Source organism: Terrapene carolina, unplaced genomic scaffold (genome assembly GCF_002925995.2).
Source record: "Terrapene carolina triunguis isolate 2854851 unplaced genomic scaffold, T_m_triunguis-2.0 Scaffold35022, whole genome shotgun sequence".
Lineage (NCBI taxonomy): Eukaryota > Metazoa > Chordata > Testudines > Emydidae > Terrapene > Terrapene triunguis.
The window spans coordinates 9,318,632-9,338,116 of NW_020699373.1; the positions used below are offsets into that span (position 1 = coordinate 9,318,632).

Sequence of the window (19,485 nt, forward strand, 5' to 3'; positions counted from 1 at the left end):
GATCTGGTTTCTGTTCCCAACTGTGTATGAGCTTGAGCAAAGTATAGTAATATTCATCTTGATGAAATACTTCGGAGTTGATATACAAGGGTTAAATACTTTTATTATTTATTTATTTATTATTATATAGCAGCATATCCATGGGCCAAACCCTCCCCATCTCTATTAGAAGTTGCTTCCCATCCCATTTAGCTCTGCAACTTTCTGTTGCTTTGTGTCATGTTAAGGAATGATTTTCTTTTCCTGGGTTTCCAGATTGCCACAAAGCTTTGACTTTAAATCTTACGCAGTTTCTGCAACTTTGCATATCTCACAACTTGAAACGTGATGCACAACTAAACTCCTGGATGGTTTTCTTAAAAAAGTAAAAGGTTCCAACCTCATTTCCATTTTAGCAATACATTCTCTTCTCTGTATCGCTCATCATTTACTCAGAATGGTGTCTCAGCTTCTGATTGTGTGTGTGCTTTTAATATATCCTTGGGGCCCATCCTGCACTCTTCACACACACACAACTTCCTGGGAATGTATGGGTTCATGGGAATTTTGGTGATGAAAGAGCCAGCCCTTAACCCATATTGAAACCTGAGTATCGTTACTTGACCACTTACAAACTGACAGATGAGACATACTTCTTATTTGAAGAGCCCAACTTACTAACAAAGTTGGTAGCGCTCATTTCTGTACATTCCCCGAAAAAGTTTGTTTTTTAAAATGTTGACAAACGTGTAATGAGGGTTTTATTTCTATAACTGTGAAGCTGATTCCTGCATCTCCTCTACAGTTGCATCCAATCAATGCAATATATTTTATGCTGAGGAAAAAAGCCAGCCACTCAGCTAATCTGTTGTTTGCCGTTCCCCAAAGAATTCTGTATAATTGTAATTGTCTTCTGGATTTGTCAGAGACACCGAATCCTGGAAATTGGTTCCTGATTGTTCCTAACAGATTTTGAATCTTTTTAAATTGAATGTAAAGCTTTGCTTTGGTCTCTCTCTTCCCAGGCACTCGCTGTGAAACGGAGGTGAATGAATGCCTTTCAAACCCATGTCAAAACAAGGGCATTTGTGAGGATCGGATCAGGAGTTTCCACTGCAAGTGCCTTCCTGGGTTTACTGGCGTCTTGTGTGAAAAAAACATTGACGAGTGTCTCAGCAGACCCTGTAAGAATGGGGCCACATGCAAAGATGGTATCAACAACTTCAGGTGAAAAACTGCTGACGGACTTCCTGTAATAAGCAAAGCCAGATGTGCTGCAGTGTCTGGGTTTCCCCAAAGATTTTAGCAAAGGCTATAGGGCTAATCTGTCAAGTGGTCTCAACATGCACCCCAGTGTGGGAGAAAAGTGGATATTTAAAAAGAAAAAAAATGTGATGGTGTTATTTTAGCTTTTGTTAAAGGTGTGATAGTGAGGAGAATGTGGCGGGAGAGGGGTAGAAAGTGAGAGTGCCTTAGGGCTGCCACCCTTACAGTGAGAGGAAACTTACAGGGTACTATTTTCCTGAATCAGTTTCCCCCAAGGCTGTATTGGCATTGGGAAGCGAGGAGGGGGACCTGTGGCGTTTTTTAACCTTCTATTATAGCGCTGAACAATGATCATCAATTTGTGTATCCCACATGATTAAGTTTCCTGTGATTGTTGGGCTGGGGGAAGATATGGGCATTGATGGACCTCAGCCCTTCCTGTCTTCTATTTTTATGTTTCATCAAGATGAACCTGGACCAAAAAGTTTGTTTCTGGATCCAGATCAGAACTTCTCTGGTGTTTATGGGTGTTCTGCTCTGGTCCATTTTACAGAAAAGGACCCGTCGTGAATTTCAAGGTTCCATACTATTGGAGTGCCTCTCTAATGTTCTGGCTTTTTGTAATGTAACTGGATCTCTCGCGGAAACAAAGAGTGCCTCCAGTCTACAGATGTGTGAGCTTTAAAAGCGGCCACAATAGAAGAGTGTTTTTTGTTTTCATCCTCAGGTGTCAATGTGTGACAGGGTACACAGGCCTGCACTGTGAAGTGAACATCAATGAGTGTGGATCCAATCCCTGTTTAAACCAAGCTACCTGTGTGGATGCCTTGAACTCGTACATTTGTAAATGTCCCCCTGGCTTTACAGGCAGCAGGTGTGAAACAGGTACACAGGACCACAGTGTCAGCAAAAGGTGGCTTGACAAAGCTTCTGGGCAAGAATGATGCCAGCTGAGTTAATACCATATGGCTTCTCTATACAGCGGCTAGCAGGGTGGGGTTTCAATCCTGAGCAAAGCCGTTGCAAGCTACAGCAGTACAAATAATAATAATAATAATAATTAATTTCAAATGTAGCCCGTAAATACAAAGTAACGTCCTGCATGCTAGCAAACAATATTTTGATAATGTTTTTCTTTGCTTAAAAGCACAGTACCCTTTCTGCCGTGCTCTATAGGCCTGTGAAGTTCAATTTCAGCTTCTTTCACGTGTCCTAGTTATTAAGCTCTTTGTACTTCACATACGACTCATGATGCTTTGCATCAGAAAGTCACAGATATCGTGGTAACAAAGGGCATAAGGTTTCCACTATACAGTCTTAAAGTTAACTGGTCAGATTCCAACCTGGTGAGATTCCTTTGACTTCAGCAAGGTTACAGCAGAGACAAATTTGGCTCAATAAGATTTCTGTTTTAGACAAGACATTAACCTGTGATACCTTCTACTCCTATGTGGTGGATCTTCAGATGGAAGTTAAAGATCCACTGGCAATTTTTAGGAAAGGGCAGGAGACATGCTGGCCATCTGTGCATCATCCCCTCTCTCAGTAGAACAGTTTCTAATGTCCAGGGCTTTATGAGAACTACTACTGAATGCATAATGGGTGCTGCATTTGCACAGAACATGCATTTTATTTCTTTGTAAAGCACCTTGCAATACCTTGAACATGAAAGACACAAATTCTGTTCCATAACTGCACAATATGCTTTTTAATTCCATAAAGAACCATGCATCTATTTGGTCCCATTTTATCCACAGGTCCTATCAGGCACTTTTGGATTTAGGATGGCCAGATGGACATATTAGTTGTATGAGAGAGGACCGAAAGGCTCATCCAATGTTGTGAAAGGTTCATGTTCATTATCTACCAGAAAATTACAAGATTTTTTTTTTTTTGTGCTTCTTAAACCCGGCATCTTTTCTAGGTATTGAAGGCTCCATGTGAACACCTTGTAGGCTAGAAATAAAATATTTCTAGTTCGGTCCAGTTGAAAGCAAATACTTTTAGCCTGGTTGTGGTTAGTTTTATTGCATTTGATTAAGCTTCGTTTAATTTGTTGATACATTTGCACGAATGTAGATCTGAAAATTGTTCTTGTTTGTTGCAGAACAGTCCTCTGGTTTTAACCTGGATTTTGAAGTGTCTGGTATCTATAGCTATGTCATGCTTGACAATATTCTCCCATCACTTGGTGATATCACCTGTGCATTCTGGATGAGATCAACTGACACTACTAATTATGGGACTCCAATTTCTTATGCAGTGGAGAATGGAAGTGACAATGCATTTCTGCTAACAGATTACAATGGGTAAATCAATCAATAGTATTATTATCTTTCTTCCTAGATTATAACTGCGTTTTAATTGATAGAGAGGAGTCTGAACTAAAACACCAAATTCCAATGATACATGTCTTTGGGGAAGTTCATAGCTGAATCTGAATCAAAACTGTGTAGCTGGAGTTGCCCTTTCTTACTGATTTTTCCCTGTGATTAATTCCAAAACCACTTTTTGGGGCATTGGTGTCTGCAACAAAGTAGCAATGCTCAGAAGGCAGAATATTTCTTCCTGTCTTTTTTTACACAGAATAGAAAAGATGTATTTAATGTAATATTTACATAAAAAAGGAGCTTGTCAGCAGGCATATTGATTGCTGTGACCCTCTGGCCATGGTCTGCGAAATACCAAGAACAACTCAAGTTTAGGAATCCACTGAAAAACATGACTGAAACTCCTTTTCTTGGTAATATTTACAGAGCTAAACATGTGGAAATTGCCCCTTACTTCACTGTCTGTGAGTATGATCATGATGACCCATGTCTTCTCTTTGGGAACAAATATGGCAGCAGGGATTTCCTGTGTGAGCTGGGGAAACTTAACCTCCTTCAGTAAATTACTTTTCCTGTGTCGGGAGTAGCCAGCAGGAAGAAAACTTTATTTTCTTGAAAGAGAATGTTATATCTATTAAACCTCTGCATGTCCTTGAATGTGCCTTGGTATCTGCTTTTTATGCAGCTGGGTTCTTTATGTGAATGGGAAAGAGAGGATCACAGATTGTCCCTCTGTGAATGACGGCAACTGGCATCACATTGCAGTCACCTGGACGTGCATGAATGGAGCCTGGAATGTGTATATTGACGGGAAGTTGTCTGATGGAGGCAGAGGTCTATCTGTAGGATCAAAAATCCCTGGTATATCTTGTTAACGTTTGTTTGGCTCTGTTTCTTTTCTCTTGTTATCGTAGGGCTTGCAAGGCTTGAAAGGTTTTGTTTATTTCTGTGTTCAGCATTTATGTAGAACTGAATTCTTTCATCCTTCTTCAGGCTGGGTAGTACCTTAGTCCATGAGTAGTCTCTCATTGCAACCAATGGGAATATTCATGGAGTAAGGTCTCATACAGGCTGCATAAGGATGGCAGAATCCTGCCCATAGAAGAAATGCATTGACTAAATTGACTAGAGAATGTTTTAGTGAGAACTGATCTCATAACTGGATGTCTGTGTTAAACTCAGGAGTGAATTTGGTTTGGAAGCGTGTACTTAGAGGTTTTTTCCTCATAATTTTCAGGCCTATTTTTGGAGTTTAGTTTCAGTAATATTTCTTCCTCACAGTATATGACATGTTTTTTACATTTGCTAGAATATGAATGACAGACCTGTTTTATGTCCACTTCTTTCATTGTTTCCTTTGATATGAGGAAGAAATTAGGATTCGTTTATTGTTAGAACTTAACCCTTTCCCCGCTGAAATCAGTGACAGAACCCCCCATGACTGCAACTGGAGGATGATCAAGCCCTTAACTACCTGCTTGAAAATGAAAGACACTTAACCAGTTGCATGACATACAGTATTTGGAGTGTTTTCCATTCAGAGCAACTGTCACATTGTAGCGTTAAAAGAACATGCAATACGTTATTGCATGGGAGAACCGAAGAGCAGTGGAAGGTCCATGCTTTCCAGAGACAAGTACTGGTCATTTAAAATCTTTTAACTTCATAGCCCGCAGAATGAATATACCATTTTAGAACAGTCTTCTCAGAAACATGGTTTCTATTTTTAATGGTGAAGCTCCTGCAGGGTTCTGTGCTCCCTCCGTCCATTCCCAACCACACTGTGGCTCTCTCCGAAACCTGGGCCCAAGGCACTCACATGCCTGCGTGATGCCACCCACAAACTGGTCTCCAATGTTAGTACTAACATTAGATGAGATAAAACAGAATTTACTTGTGTGGGGCGTTACAGCGTTTACCATCAAGTCTTACATGTGGTTCAGTTGTTTGGAATCAAATGCTTCTTTTTTCTACATGGCATTTTAACTCTTTGTATAGTTTTGAAACATTGAGAAGGGATCATTTAAAGCAACAGTTAACCAACTGTTACTGCGAAATATCCTATGCCAATTAATAATTCATAATTACATTATGAATTGTGTTGTAATATGATTCACAGTAAAACCTTGTTTAAGGGTAACCTCTAAGAAGAAAAGGCCTTTCTTAAACAACTGCTTAAAAGAATCCCGTTTCCAGTAGAGGTTAATTTAAACTTTAAAGATCACTGCTACTAGGTCACCAATTTTTGTGGGTTCTTTGGGTATTTGACAGTTTTTGCTATAAAGTATTTACCATCATCAACCACTGTACAGAGCCGTAACATCTTCATTTTACTTTGCGTTTAGGTGGTGGCGCACTAATACTTGGACAAGAGCAAGACCAGAGAGGAGAAGGATTCAATCCAGCAGAATCTTTTGTGGGCTCTCTTAGCCAGCTCAACATCTGGGACCATGTCCTATCCCCACAGGAGGTGAATATTTACTTAATAGTTTGGAATCTGAGCAAATGAATGAAAACTTAAACTAGTTTTTAATGCATTTTTGCCTAATGGGCATGATCCAACTCCCACTGAAGTTAATGGGAATCTCATCGGGCATAGCTGTATGTCAACGTATATGGAGTAAGCTTAAAATTGAAGATTTTGGCAGAGCCATTCCTCAATAACCAACTCAATGGGGGAGAGCGAAAGGGAAGGAGAAAACATACACAAAATATATTGTAACCATAGTAGAGCCCTCTACCAGAGAAGGGAGGAAACTCCATAAAATCTACTAGAGAACTTGCTCTGCAGGTCTCATTTACATGGGAAGCACTAAGGGCTTGATCCTACTTCTACTGAAGTCATTGACAAAACTGCCATTAACTTCAGTGGCAGATGATCCAAGTCAAAGAACTACAGTGCTAGGCACTATGGAAAACCCCAAGGTACATAGATAGAATGGAAGCTGTGAATGCTCAGTACCTCTGACAATCAGGCCACTTTTATTTAGGTACCAAAAATACGGATTTAGGTGCCTGACTTTAAGCCCTGAGGTTCAGAAATGTAGATCCTGCTGTTAGAAAGTAAAGTCTAAGGATCAATGTTCAGCATGAGCTGGGACTCACAGGAACAGATCTCTGGCTGTTTTTCCCCTCAGAAGAAAACAAGTACCTGCTCTTCATCTGATTTTACTTTTTTTAATTTTCTCCATTTTGTTTTTTAAAAAACAATAATAAAATTTAAAGGTAGAAGAGATAAGAAAATAAATCTTTCAATGCAGTGTCTGACCGCCCCTGTTCTGACAGTGTGTTCATGTCTGCTTTACCTTATGCCTTTTCTGCACTTTGTGTGTTGCCGAGGGTTCTATTCTCATCTTGAATCACAGGGATTTTGGTGCATCACGATACTGTGGATGTGAGTTTGAAGAAGTGCTCATTTCCTGTGCTTGAAGTCTTCACTGCTGTGCCATTCAAGTGGGATTTCCAAAAGCCTCTCAGCCCTGGCCTAACTCCAGTCCCGTTGACAGGAATGCAGAACCCCCCCCCCCCCACCACTGACTTCAACAGGAGCAGAGTTAGGCCAATGAAAAGTGCTTTTGAAAATCCTACCCTTCAATTATGGTATGTCCCATAATCCCTGGTCTTAATGCTAAAAAACAGATGTGAGACCACAACAGGAAAACTTGCCAAGTACATTTCCCATAAACTTTTTACCTCTTTTGTTATTAGAGCTTGAAATAGTAAATCATCTTCATTGTCTGTGTTTATTTCAAAGTTATTTTATACTCTAGAGCCTTAGTCCACTGAGATTATTTGGTAAGCCTTTTCTTCCTACAAGCCTCTATGAAACGGAACGGAATAATAATGTACTGAATATGTTGTGTGACAGACCCAGACCGGTTGGGTGCAGGAGTCTGGTCAAAGGAAAACACACTGGACACTGGATGAATAGTTTTCTGTTTCCTGAGTGACCAGGGCAGGGGCTACCCCAGAGCAGTCAGGAAGGTGCTAGAAGCAATTAAGTCAGGCAGACTCCATAAGACACCTGGAACCAATTAAGAATGGATTAGAAGCAATCAAGGGAAACAGGCTAATCAGATCACCTGAAGCCCATTTAGAACCAGCTGGGACTAGTTTCAAAGGAAACCCCTTCAGAGAGGCCGGCTGGTAGGAGCTGGGGGTAAGAAGGTGTGTTGTGGGAAGACTGGGAGAAAGACAGTGGGCAGTAAAAGACCCGGGAGAAGAAGCATGGTCAGCTACCAAGGAGGGTGCTAGGAGGGGCCGTTTGGGGAAGTAGCCCAGGAAGGGCTATAGCTCCAGTAGTATAGGAAAACTACCTGTTGCCGCTGCCAGTTAGGGTCCCTGGGCTGGAACCCGGAGAAGAGGGCAGGCCTGGGTTCCCCCTGACCTCCCCCCCACACCTCTTCACAAACGCTCCCTGAGAAGGAAGACCGGGACTAAAGAGGGTTCTTACACCAAACCCGTTGACTGGCGGATGATGAAGGTGGCTCAGTAAGCTGTAACCCTTGCCTCTAGGAGGGGGGAGAGGCTACATTGAGGGTCAGAGCAAACCTCTAAGGCAAACCCTAACCGTCTAGAAGCACAGGACACCCTCTCTCCCCCGAGACAAAGCCAGTGCTCTGCCACAGTTGCCAATTGAAAAAAAGAGAGGCTAAATAAATTCTTTAAGACATCTTTAGATGTACTCTTCGCTGCCCATCGACGTGTTCATCTTCTTCAGGTCAAACCCAGTGATTTTTCATTTTTGCTGTAGTCTGGGTTGGGGTTTTTTTGTTTTGTTTTGGTTTGTGAGTGAGGTTAACATTCATAAAAGATGCTGACCTGACAGCAGTGGAAAATGAAGTTCTCTGTACGTCAGTCAGTGGGAAGGTCCCTTCCCCTTCCCCATCCAATATCCTCTTACCTTGCGCCTGCACTAGGGAGATCTCCCCCAAAATTCCAAATGGTTCCGGAACAGTTTGGTGCCCTAGCCTGGTAATTACCATTTTTCAGCAGCCCATACTGCAGGAAAGAGTTTTTTGAAGATGCTTCAGTAAAAATAGGTCGGGCTGCTGGTGCCTGGTCCGTGCACCAGCTCCATCCAGTTGTACAATCTTTTATACTTCAGTGTAGATCAGGCCAAGCGGCGGGGAGGGAAGTGAGAGTGGTTTAAATAGCTGCCCTCCTCACTGAGGCTGCCAACAAGATGCTAACTGTGACATGTGTTTGTGACGTGGACACTTATCCATCAGAAACAGGACAGAGACCAACCACCCATTTCGTGCAGGCTACTGATTTTTTTTTTCCCATCCAGCATGAAATATTCCACAGCTTCCGCACAGATTTGCATGTCTATTCTCCTAACCAGGCCGATCCCCTTCCAGTCCATCGCTGTGTGCAATGAGAGAGGGGGTTAAACCACACTAACGCTTTCCTACTTGGGCTGCTCTTCCTTATTCTTCACAATTTTTAATCCAACTTTGCATGTGGCCATAGAAAACATTCCTTTTTGCACCAGGGAATTACTAGAGTTGCTCTTCAGCACAGCCATGGAATGCACTAGTTCAGTTATCAACATGTTTTCTTAATTAAACAACCATTTTCCTTCAGAGGGGTACTTCTGCCCTTCATAGTAGAGAGATGGAAGCCCTTAATCTTCTTTTACTGCACATTTGTCTTCTGTAGGGCGTTTATCACTTTAAACAGCTTCTTGGCTGAGAGCAATGCTTCTGTCTTAGGCCAGCTAGGGAGAGCTGTAATATACTGAATAGGGCCTTTGCAGTGAGGTTATGGCGTTACAGCTTATATAAGGGCTTTTAGACTCTATTCCAGGAACTATTTTAATTTCTTTTCCTGCGAACCACAGTGAAATCGGTGAAGGCTGATTCCAAGACCTTACTTTCCACTTTCTTCACTCAACTGTCCAATCATCCCAGGTTTTATGTATATTTTTTTAAAAAGCCCATAAATACCCTCACTTTTAAAGAGAGTTAAAAATCTTTGTCTGTGTCCAACAGAACTTTAGCCTCTCCTGCAAGATGATGCACTCAGCGCACTAGGACCATGTTTGGGGTCACTGCTGAATGTCTAACATGACATCCCATGGTCACAAACCTATCTACATTTTTTTCTACTGAACACTTAAGCTCAGGGACTGCATACTGTGCAACCTGGGCTTTTGCCCCAGATCACTTCTGCTTGGTGACTAACGGCCTGTATTTACAATTTTATGGAAAGGAAAGGACACAGAAAATAAATCAATCCTCTGTCCAACATTTACCAGGCATGTACAGGTCACAACAGCAAATGTTAACTTTTTTGAGTGTCCATTAAAACCCCCATTAAACCAACATATATCCTTCTCCCACACTGTACAAGGATGCATGGCTCAGGTCCTGGACACAGGGCTGTATATTTCTACTTGGCTACTGAACTGCGAGGAGAAAATAAATGTATAGTATTAGTGTGTTATTAACAGAAATCCATCAGTGAAGAGAACAAAACTTGCATAAAGAGTTTTCGACACAAATCAGATGACCTCCATTTCACTGTGCACAGGAAAGCATTGTGATTTCCCCCTTGTATCACCCAGTTGCGGTGTCTAGGTCTTCAAAATATCCATTCAGTCAAAATCTGATATCACACTATCAAATGGAGCCACCTTGCCGCCTCCTGCCAAAAGGCAGTTTGCTCAGGTTTGCAATGCACCACTGCAGTTGTGGCACTGCTAACATGGTGAGGAGTAAAGGTCTTTTGCATTCCATTGCTGTTCCGTAACAAATCTTCCCATCAAAAGCAGTCCACTACTAACCTTTTTATGCTGTTTAACTTAACACCGTGAACCACATGTTCCCATTGCTGAGTGATGGTGGGAATGCTGAAGTGCACCATCTGTGCATTCTTTCTATATATCTCTGTTCCATATTTCCTGATGGTCATAACTATAGTATATGTCTCAAAATACTGTCATGGCTACATCCTCCTCAGAAAAACAATGACTGATTCTCATTAACGAGGTTTAATCTATTGGATATACATTCTGGTTATGATTTCGTTATTGTCTCATGGTGTGATTGAGTTATGGTACATGACTTTGCTGCCCTCAGGTACAAATGCTTGGAACTGGAAAATCTGACATTTCCATGGGAAAGTCTGACATTTCAAAATTAGTTTTCATTCCACATCAGAAAGAAATACTGCAGTTTCCCATAATTTTGATTCAGAACTCTCAAAATGTTACGTGTTGATACTGTCAGAACATAATATATTGTAAAATATTAAATATAGTGAACATAATATAATATAAAATCTAATCATACATATAATAAGACCAGTATGTTAATAGAATCTGAAAGTCTAAACAAAATGTTTCAAAAGGAGAACAATCGAAATGTTTTTAATCTTGTCAAAATTAAATGAGAAAGTCAAAATGATTTGACATTTTTCCATTGAAAATTTTATCTACATGTTCCCACAAAAGATTGCAATTTTGACTAAACTGCATTTTTGTATGGAAAACTATTCCATCAAAAAATTTTCATCCAACTCGGGCTATCTAGCCATCCATTAATCTAACAACATAGCAGTTCCTTTATCCTGTCCTCATGCATCCCAATTTCACATCCAGTGCTCACTAATGGGGCCCAATCCTATTTCTAGTTAATTCCCATTAACTGTGGTGTCTGCAAAATCTAGCCTATCATGTTTTGCAAAGTCACAGCCTGGTTTATTTAAGGAATTCAGAAAACTTGTATCCTGGAAACAAGGAATTGTCTTTTTTTGAAGCTTCATGTTGTGTTTTCTGTCCTTAAAATTAGGTATCAAGAAATAAAACTATTTCAGGACCATCACTCTTCAAAATTCATATTCCATTGTTTCTAATGGTAAAAGTTTCCCTTTACAAATACTTGAGAATCTGCTCAGATTCTTTTCCCTCATCTGTTTTTAACCTGTGGGGTAAATACACTGTTCTGCTAAATAGACATACATAGAGGTGTTTAAATTAGCATGTTTCCTACATCACCTGTAGGACAATACTCTTCTGTCAGATCCACCCCATAGTAAATTGCTACAGTGTTCCACCATCGCACTGGTGACAATAGGTGATCCAGACAAATAAGAAGAGCAGAATCCTTTGAGCTTGCTCAAAAAGCCAACTAAAGTCATGGAAAGACTCTGACTGACTCAATTTGAATCAGATGCTAGGTTCAGTACTGCAGATGTGAGAGGTGTTCTTTTCTTACAAAGCTGTCTGGTAGTTAGCAAACTGTCTAACCATGTGTTTTGAACCTTAGGTAAAATCCCTGGCTACTTCCTGTCCAGAAGAACTGCAAAAAGGAAATGTATTGGCCTGGCCGGATTTCCTGCCTGGGGTTGTTGGAAGAGTGAAGATAGATTACAGGAGCATGTTTTGTGCTGGTTAGAACTTTATCTCCTAGAAGTGTTTTTGTTCCGAGTAATAACACAGTAATACTTTTTATAAGGTTAAATGTGCTATATTGTGACCCCTGTCCTACTAGCCTTGAATAAATTATTTTGATAATTTAATGGTTGGAACATTCAGTCTTCATTCCTAAAATTCCAGTGTTTTATAACAGAAGTTCATTGGAATTTCAAACAGAGAATTATGGCTTCCTGTATTGAGATGTTGAAAGAGTGATGATTGATGATATTGGATCAAATGGAGGATTTTTCCACTTATTCATGCTCACGATAGTTTGAATATATTATGGTACCTTTTTGTTTCCTCCTTTTGCTTGGAAATATCTTTTAGTTCAGATATGTTGATGTAGTGAAGCTCTTTGAATCTGGAAAGATTGTATACATTTTATAGTATAACACTTTCCATTAATATCATTCCTAGATAAACACACACAGCATCACAGATACTTAAATAACAAATACATTTGTTTTGATTCAAGGCTAACTCTGTTGTGTGTGTGTTTTGTCCTCAGATTGCCAATCCTTAGAAGGATCCATACCTCATCTGCGGGCCTCATCGACTGATTTAAAGCCAGGGTCAAAAGTGAGCCTTTCCTGTGATCCAGGCTTCCAAATAGTGGGGAACTCTGTCCAGCACTGTCTAAATTTGGGACAATGGACTCGACCTCTTCCCCGCTGTGAAAGTGAGTAGATTGTGTTAGCATAGCATCTGCAGGCTGCTATATCAGTCACAAGCCACGCTTAGGAAATCTTGGCTTCTGTTTGGATGCAATTAAAACAAAGACTTCTGAGAATGTAACACAGACCTGATGATTTATCCAACGTCTCACAGTTTGCCAAATCTTGCCCCTTAGATCATAAGCAAATTTGGAAAAAAGCTTAAAAAATCAACTGTATCTGACTTTCTTTTTTTTTTTCCAGCATTGGTGAGACTGAGGCAGCCATGTGGCAAAATTCTGCTCCTGCTACATCTGATTTCATAGTATTTGGGGAGGTGGTGTGGTGCAGTAGATAGGGCATTGGACTGGTACCTAGCAGTGTGGGTTTGATTCCCAGCACTGTCACTGACTTACTGTGTGACCTCGATTTCCCCATCTGTAAAATGGGGATAATTATACTTCCTTTCTTTGTAAAATACTTAGAGATCTATGGATGAAAAGCGCAATATAGGCCTGATCCAAAGCCTATAGGAGTCCATAAGGATCTTTCCACTGACTTCAGTGAGCTTTGAATCAGGCTCTATGAGGGCTGGGTTATTACTATTAGCTTGATCCACTGGGAGTCTTTCCTTCCTTACTGCTGTCAAAGGCTTGTGTCCTCTTCCCCTGACATTCATCCTTTGGTATTATCATTCATGAAATTGACAGTAGTTCTATCTAACTGTGGTAGTTACATGGCCTCCGTTATCATGATATCAAGCATCTCGCAATCTGTGGTGTTTTTATCCTCACAATATCCCTGTGAGGTAGGGAAGTGCTGTTATACCCATTTTACAGACGGGGAACTGAGCCACAGAGAGACTTATGGGCCAGATTTTTAAAGGTATTTATAGGCACTTAGCTCCCATTGCACTCTGGCCCTAAGTGACTTGTCCAAGGTCACACAGTCTGTAGCAGAGTAGGGAATTGAATTGAAAAAACATCCCCATACCTGAAACTGATTAGCAGCCTGGTTGGCACCCTCAGGCATAGAGCCTGAGATTCCCTCTCACTTTGAGACATGTCCCTTGTGCACCTGAGTTGAGACATTGACTAGGGATGTGTGGAGAAACTTGCCTTTTTGCTGGTGGTGCTGACCCTCTTCTGTGGACAAACAGAGCACTTCAGTCTCTAGGGCTGTCAGACCTTCACCTTTATGAACATTCTATTCACATACACATGTTTTCATATGCAGAGAAAGTGTATTAATCCTCAGAGGCTCTTTCACTGCAGTCTTCACTGTGCATTTCTTCTTCCCAGCTGTTACTAGAAAATCCTAGCTGTAAAAGCTAAACTTTAAGGGCCAAAGTCATCCCCGATATAGCTTCTTTGACTTCAGTGGAGCTACACCAGGCATGTATTTGGCTCTGAGATTTCTTCATGAGTTGAATCTTGTGCTAACTGCACTGGTGCCAAGAGGTAGTTCATGGAATGTGTCTGATCGGCTAACAAGTTTTTACTCTCCTTGCCTGTGGTGTGTAGGAATCAGCTGTGGAGTGCCTCCACCTTTAGAAAATGGATTTTATTCTGCTGAGGACTTCTTTGCGGGTAGCACAGTTACCTACCGGTGCAATAATGGCTATTATTTGTTGGGGGATTCAAGGATGTTCTGCACTGACAATGGAAGCTGGAATGGCATCTCGCCGTCTTGCCTTGGTGAGATATGTCACTTAACGTGTCTGTATTATTGATGTTACAGGCTAAACCCTGCTCCTCTTCCTCTCCCAAAACTCCCATTGACTCCATTGGGAGTTGGATATTGGTAAGACTTGCAAGATAGGGCCCCATGTGGTTTACATTTGAATTGTGTTTATTTTATTTTAATGTTTGTAATGCTCATCTCACAGACTAGGCTCATTAAGTCATCAAAGAACATGAAGTCCATGTTAAAAGCAAAGCCAAAGCTCTTCCAGTCCAACATAAGCGCCCTTTATGCATGACCTCAATTGCATAGCACAGCCTCCAACAGACTCCTTTACCATCTCCAAACTGATCTCACCCCATCTGTTGTTCTACCCTCTCACTATTCTCTCCCTCACAGAAAAAGCCTGTGAAAACAGGTTCATTTTATAACAGGTCCTAAGTTCACCATATCTGGGCCCTGCCAAACCTTGCATGGTTTCTGGAGGGGCTCGGAACTCAAGTCATAGGATGTTAGAAGCCAAGACCTTGCACTACATGCCAGGGGTCTGAATCTCCACTGACTGGCACATTGTGTAGTCATTTACACGGGTGAAAAGTGAGAGTGCATTGGGTGGGGAAAACAGCGTGCCTGATTCCTCGTTGCCCTGCACCTTATGCAGTCATTTGCACCAGTTTAAAGTGGATGTAAAATGTGACAAGATCAGAATAGTAATGATTTACGTGCCCATTGCTGTAGTGTAAATTTACGTGCCCACTGCTGTAGTGTAAAAGGTGCAGAGTGTTGGAGGATCAGTCCCTGCCATTCTGATTTGATAGCATTTTATATCCACTTTGAGCTCTCTTGACACAGGTGTAAATTGGTTACAGTGCGTGCAAGGCAGTTGGGAATTAGACTCCCCATATGTTTTATCTCTTAACATTTTTCGTCATCATGCACCAATGTGAAAAACCTTCTCCGTTTAGAATTATTGTTTGTATTGGATTGTTTGGTTAAATGGTTGAGAATAAGTACACACTTCTAAAGAGTAGACAGCCCTACTTTTGTTTGTTTGTTGCCCAGTCACTCTGCATTGTTTGCAGATACTTGGATAAATGCTTTGCTGACAATAACCTCAGCAATGTGTTTGCATTTATGGAGCCCATGCAACAACTGTTCTGTTGAGTAGTTCTTAATGAAGAATTTCCCTGCCCCAAAAGGGTCTGGTTTATATAAGGAATAATCGCTGATGCTGGGGATTTTTCAGTGAGATAGTTTTGAACCATTCCCTACAATATGTAACTTGTATACATACCAAGCATGTTTCTCCACAGTAGAAAGCCAGTGATTAGAATATGAAATGAAACAAACTGGGGCAGAGACTGTCTCTTTTTTTGGATTGTTGGTACAGCGCTTAGCATAATGGGGCTTAGATCTTTGATAGAGGTTCTTAGGCACTATTATCATTCATAGAATATCAGGGATCTCAGGAGGTCATCTAGTCCAGCCCCCTGCTCAAAGCAGGACCAATCCCCAGACAGATTTTTACCCCAGTTCCCTAAATGGCCCCCTCAAGGATTGAACTCAGAACCCTGGGTTTAGCAGGCCAATGCTCAAACCACTGAGCTATCCCTTCCCCCCCATAATTCACATAATTAATAATAGTAATTATAGATTTCTACCTCATTTTAACCTTTCTGATATCAGACAGCTCCAAACATCTTAGCAGGCTTCTAATGCAGTAAGAGTCTATTCAGCACAGAAAGGACTGTCTCTGTTTTATGGTCAAAGTGCTTACCTTGTGAGCTAAGCACTCATGTATCCCATTTTACAGATGAGAAAGCTGAGACATAAAGAGGGATTAGAGTAGATTTTAGAGTGAGAGAGTCCTCACTCCTATCCTTTTGCCCAAACCATTAGGGTACACACCTCTCTAAGTATGAACTAAAACACCTATTCATTTGCCTTCCTGGAAACAAAATAATTGGCATAATAGGACATTTTCTGGACTCAGTGGGAGTATTCCCTGAGTGTGGAGTAACAGACTGTGTCCAGTTTCCCCTCATGTTGGCAATCTTTTATTTTATGCTAAATTAACTGTTTGTAGAAATATTCCATTTTATTATTCTATGTTTATTTCCACTGTTACAATGCATCAGAGAAGTGATTCAGTTAATGGTGGGTTTTTTAAATGATTCTGCCAGACATTTCGAGTGATGTAAATTGAAAACAATGTTCATTACAAATACTACCCTCGGGACATTTATTTTTGCAGATGTCGATGAATGTGCTGTTGGATCAGATTGCGATGAGCATGCTTCTTGCCTTAATACAAATGGGTCCTACGTATGTACTTGCATCCCTCCTCATACAGGCGATGGCAAAAAATGTGCAGGTAATGAGATCAAATTTTCAACGACCTGGGGATGGGAAAGGAGGCCTACTCTCACTTTGTAGATTAAGTGCCTCTTTGTGGTAAAGGGATAGCGGGTAAAAAAAAAAAAAAATTCTTTCTTGTAACCTGAGCACATTTACTTTAGAAATCACGAGACCATAAACTTGGATCCCCACATTGCCATTTTTATAGCATCATGCTTCAAAGTAGACCTGCACTTTCAAATGCACAAAGAAATACATAAAATGTAGATGCCTAAATATGGATCGGGGTGCCTAACGTTAGGCACTGAAGTTTGAAAATTTTGACCTAAGTAACTTGCTACGGTCAAATGCCAGCGCAGTGGTAGATTTGGAAATGACATGACTCACAATCCAGTGCCCTATATGCCTGGACCACACTGTCTCCCGTGGAGGGAAAAAATGAGTTTGGAACTGGTTAATGCAAAAAGTCCCAATGCAAGAAGGCTCAACTGCACTGAAATCAATTCAGTTGCACAAGCTTATAGTGGACCCAGATTACATCAGGAACAGAGAAAAGCTGAGGAGATTCTTAAAAATGCATATACCGTATATACTCGTTCATAAGCCGAATTTTCTTAGTAAAAAAGGGAAGCACCATGAGAAGGGGGTCGACTTATGAACGGGTATAGAGAGGGAGAGGTGGGACACAGCCCCTCTCCCCAACAGAGGCAGCACAGCCAGCAGATCCAGAAGGGAAGAGGCCGGGCCAGAGTCTCTCCACTTCTGGCCACGCTGCTCTTCCCCCAGCCTCCGAAGCAGCTGCAGCTCCGGGACTGGCAGGCTGCAGCCGTGCCGCTCGGCCCCGCCCCCAAGAGCAGGCTGTGGCCACGCCACCAGAGCACGCTGCGGCCGTGCCGCCCGGCCCAGCCCACTGGAACATGCTGCGGCCACGCCGCCCGGTCTGGCCCGCCGGAGCAGCTCCAGCCAGGCCAGAGACATCCTCCCCTGACCCCCCCCAGATAAGGTGGGAAGGGATGGGATGGGGAGAGTGTGGGGGTCCTGGGCTAGGGGTGGGGTCACTCCCCTGACCCCCAGCTTCTCCCCCCAAAAAAATTTCCCCACCAGTTGCTGTCCCGGCCCGTCAGGGTAAGCAGCTGGCGCGCCGGGACACTTTGTTTACTTAGGTTTACCTCCGTGCCTTCAGACGCGAGGTTAACAAACCATCTCGGCCCGCCAGCGGCTTATCCTGATGGCCCAGGAGCCAGAGTTTGCTGACGCCTGAATTATAGGGTCGGCTTATGAATGGGTCATAAAAATTTTCCATTTTTACTTAGCCATCTTGGGGAGGTCGGCTTATAAATGAACCGGCTTATGATCCAGTATATACGGTAGATATTTTTCCCCATTCTTTTATGTCTGATTTTCACAAAATGCCCAGACAAATGTCACTCAACTTGTTTGTAAGCACTCGTGTTTAGTGATGCTGCACTGTCTGTTATTAGTACGCGCTCTTCATGGTATGTCTGCTTTCACAGAACCAGTAAAATGCAAGAATCCGGGAAATCCAGAACATGGTCATTCTTATGGTGACAATTACACTGTTGGTAGTGAAGTTACTTTCTCCTGCGAAGAGGGTTTCCAGTTGATAGGAGCAACTAGAGTCACTTGTTTGCAGTCTGGAGGATGGAGCCACCTGATACCATATTGTGAAGGTATTGTCTTGGGGGGCTCCTGTGTGTTTACTAAAAGGAAATTCAACAGTTGGTGTTACAGCACAGTGAAGGAAAAGAAGGAATCGGAATGGCTTTCTGTGTAGAGATGGATGGATCACCAGAAAAACCACTTCACTTCACATCAGGCTTATCTATAGGGCACAGTCCCAATTATTCACCTCCAGTTCATCAAACTTTCGGTGAACTGAAGGCAGGTGGTGTCCCCAGAAGCAATGTGTCACTTTCTGCTTAACAACGACAACAATACACTTATACCGCAAACGTCCATAGCGTTGAATATTCATGGCCACATTGTATGGTTTTATTCCAGGCGTCTGAAAGCTCCCCGGGGTTATTACTAATCCAGTGCAGCCAGGATCATTGCAGAAGACTGTGTGGCTGCTACTAGTCTGTGGCTGGCCATTGTCCCCAGCTGACCTCAAGTCTGATCTAGGGCTTGATGTGCAGGGACTGTATCTCCACGGTGGGCTATATGTCCAAAAAGTGCCAGCCGGCAGTGACTGATGATGACTTCAGTCCTCTCAAGGCCAGTTCTCAGTGATACATCCCTATTACTGATAAAATAAAACCATCTTATGCTCAGTAGTTGCCACTGGCAATGCATATGAAATACCTCCATCCTCCGGATGTCTTGTTTAAGCAATATCCGTGTTTCAGATCCATATAAGAGGATCAGAAGTATGGAGGTTTGATAAATCCGTACTTTATATATAATTTCGCCTTCTTTTGGCTCCAGACACTATGCAGGTCCTTCATGGCTGAGGCTACTAAACTGATTCTTCTTAGCATGTCCATCAATCCATGACAATTTTACTGCCTCAGTAGATGAAATCATCCACTACTTACAGTGTTTGTCTGGCAGCACAGATGTCTTGTATCACAACTTTTGCGCCGATACTCTGAATTTTTGTTTTTACCCAAGAAATCCTTAGTCCACGGGCAGCTGCACTGAGCTGGAAGCTCTCTAGTGCATCTTTAAGGTCATCTGCATCCTGGTCGAAGAGGATGACATCATCTGCATAGTCCAAGTTGGTAAAAGAAGTTGAATCGGCAATTACACTGGTATTTGCGGAGACATG

General features: G+C 41.9%; 1 protein-coding gene across 1 annotated transcript in view; it reads left to right on the forward strand.

The window, feature by feature from the left end:
• The window catches only part of LOC113405318 (sushi, von Willebrand factor type A, EGF and pentraxin domain-containing protein 1-like), a 169,722-nt gene that overhangs the window by 92,759 nt on the left and 57,478 nt on the right, over positions 1-19,485 (forward strand). Inside the window, exons 24-33 of the mRNA XM_026646401.2 lie at positions 1,005-1,206; positions 1,973-2,130; positions 3,353-3,554; positions 4,261-4,436; positions 5,921-6,045; positions 11,849-11,972; positions 12,509-12,679; positions 14,177-14,350; positions 16,591-16,710; positions 18,209-18,385. Coding sequence (XP_026502186.1) covers positions 1,005-1,206; positions 1,973-2,130; positions 3,353-3,554; positions 4,261-4,436; positions 5,921-6,045; positions 11,849-11,972; positions 12,509-12,679; positions 14,177-14,350; positions 16,591-16,710; positions 18,209-18,385 — 1,629 coding nt within the window. The remainder of the gene's footprint in view (positions 1-1,004; positions 1,207-1,972; positions 2,131-3,352; positions 3,555-4,260; positions 4,437-5,920; positions 6,046-11,848; positions 11,973-12,508; positions 12,680-14,176; positions 14,351-16,590; positions 16,711-18,208; positions 18,386-19,485) is intronic.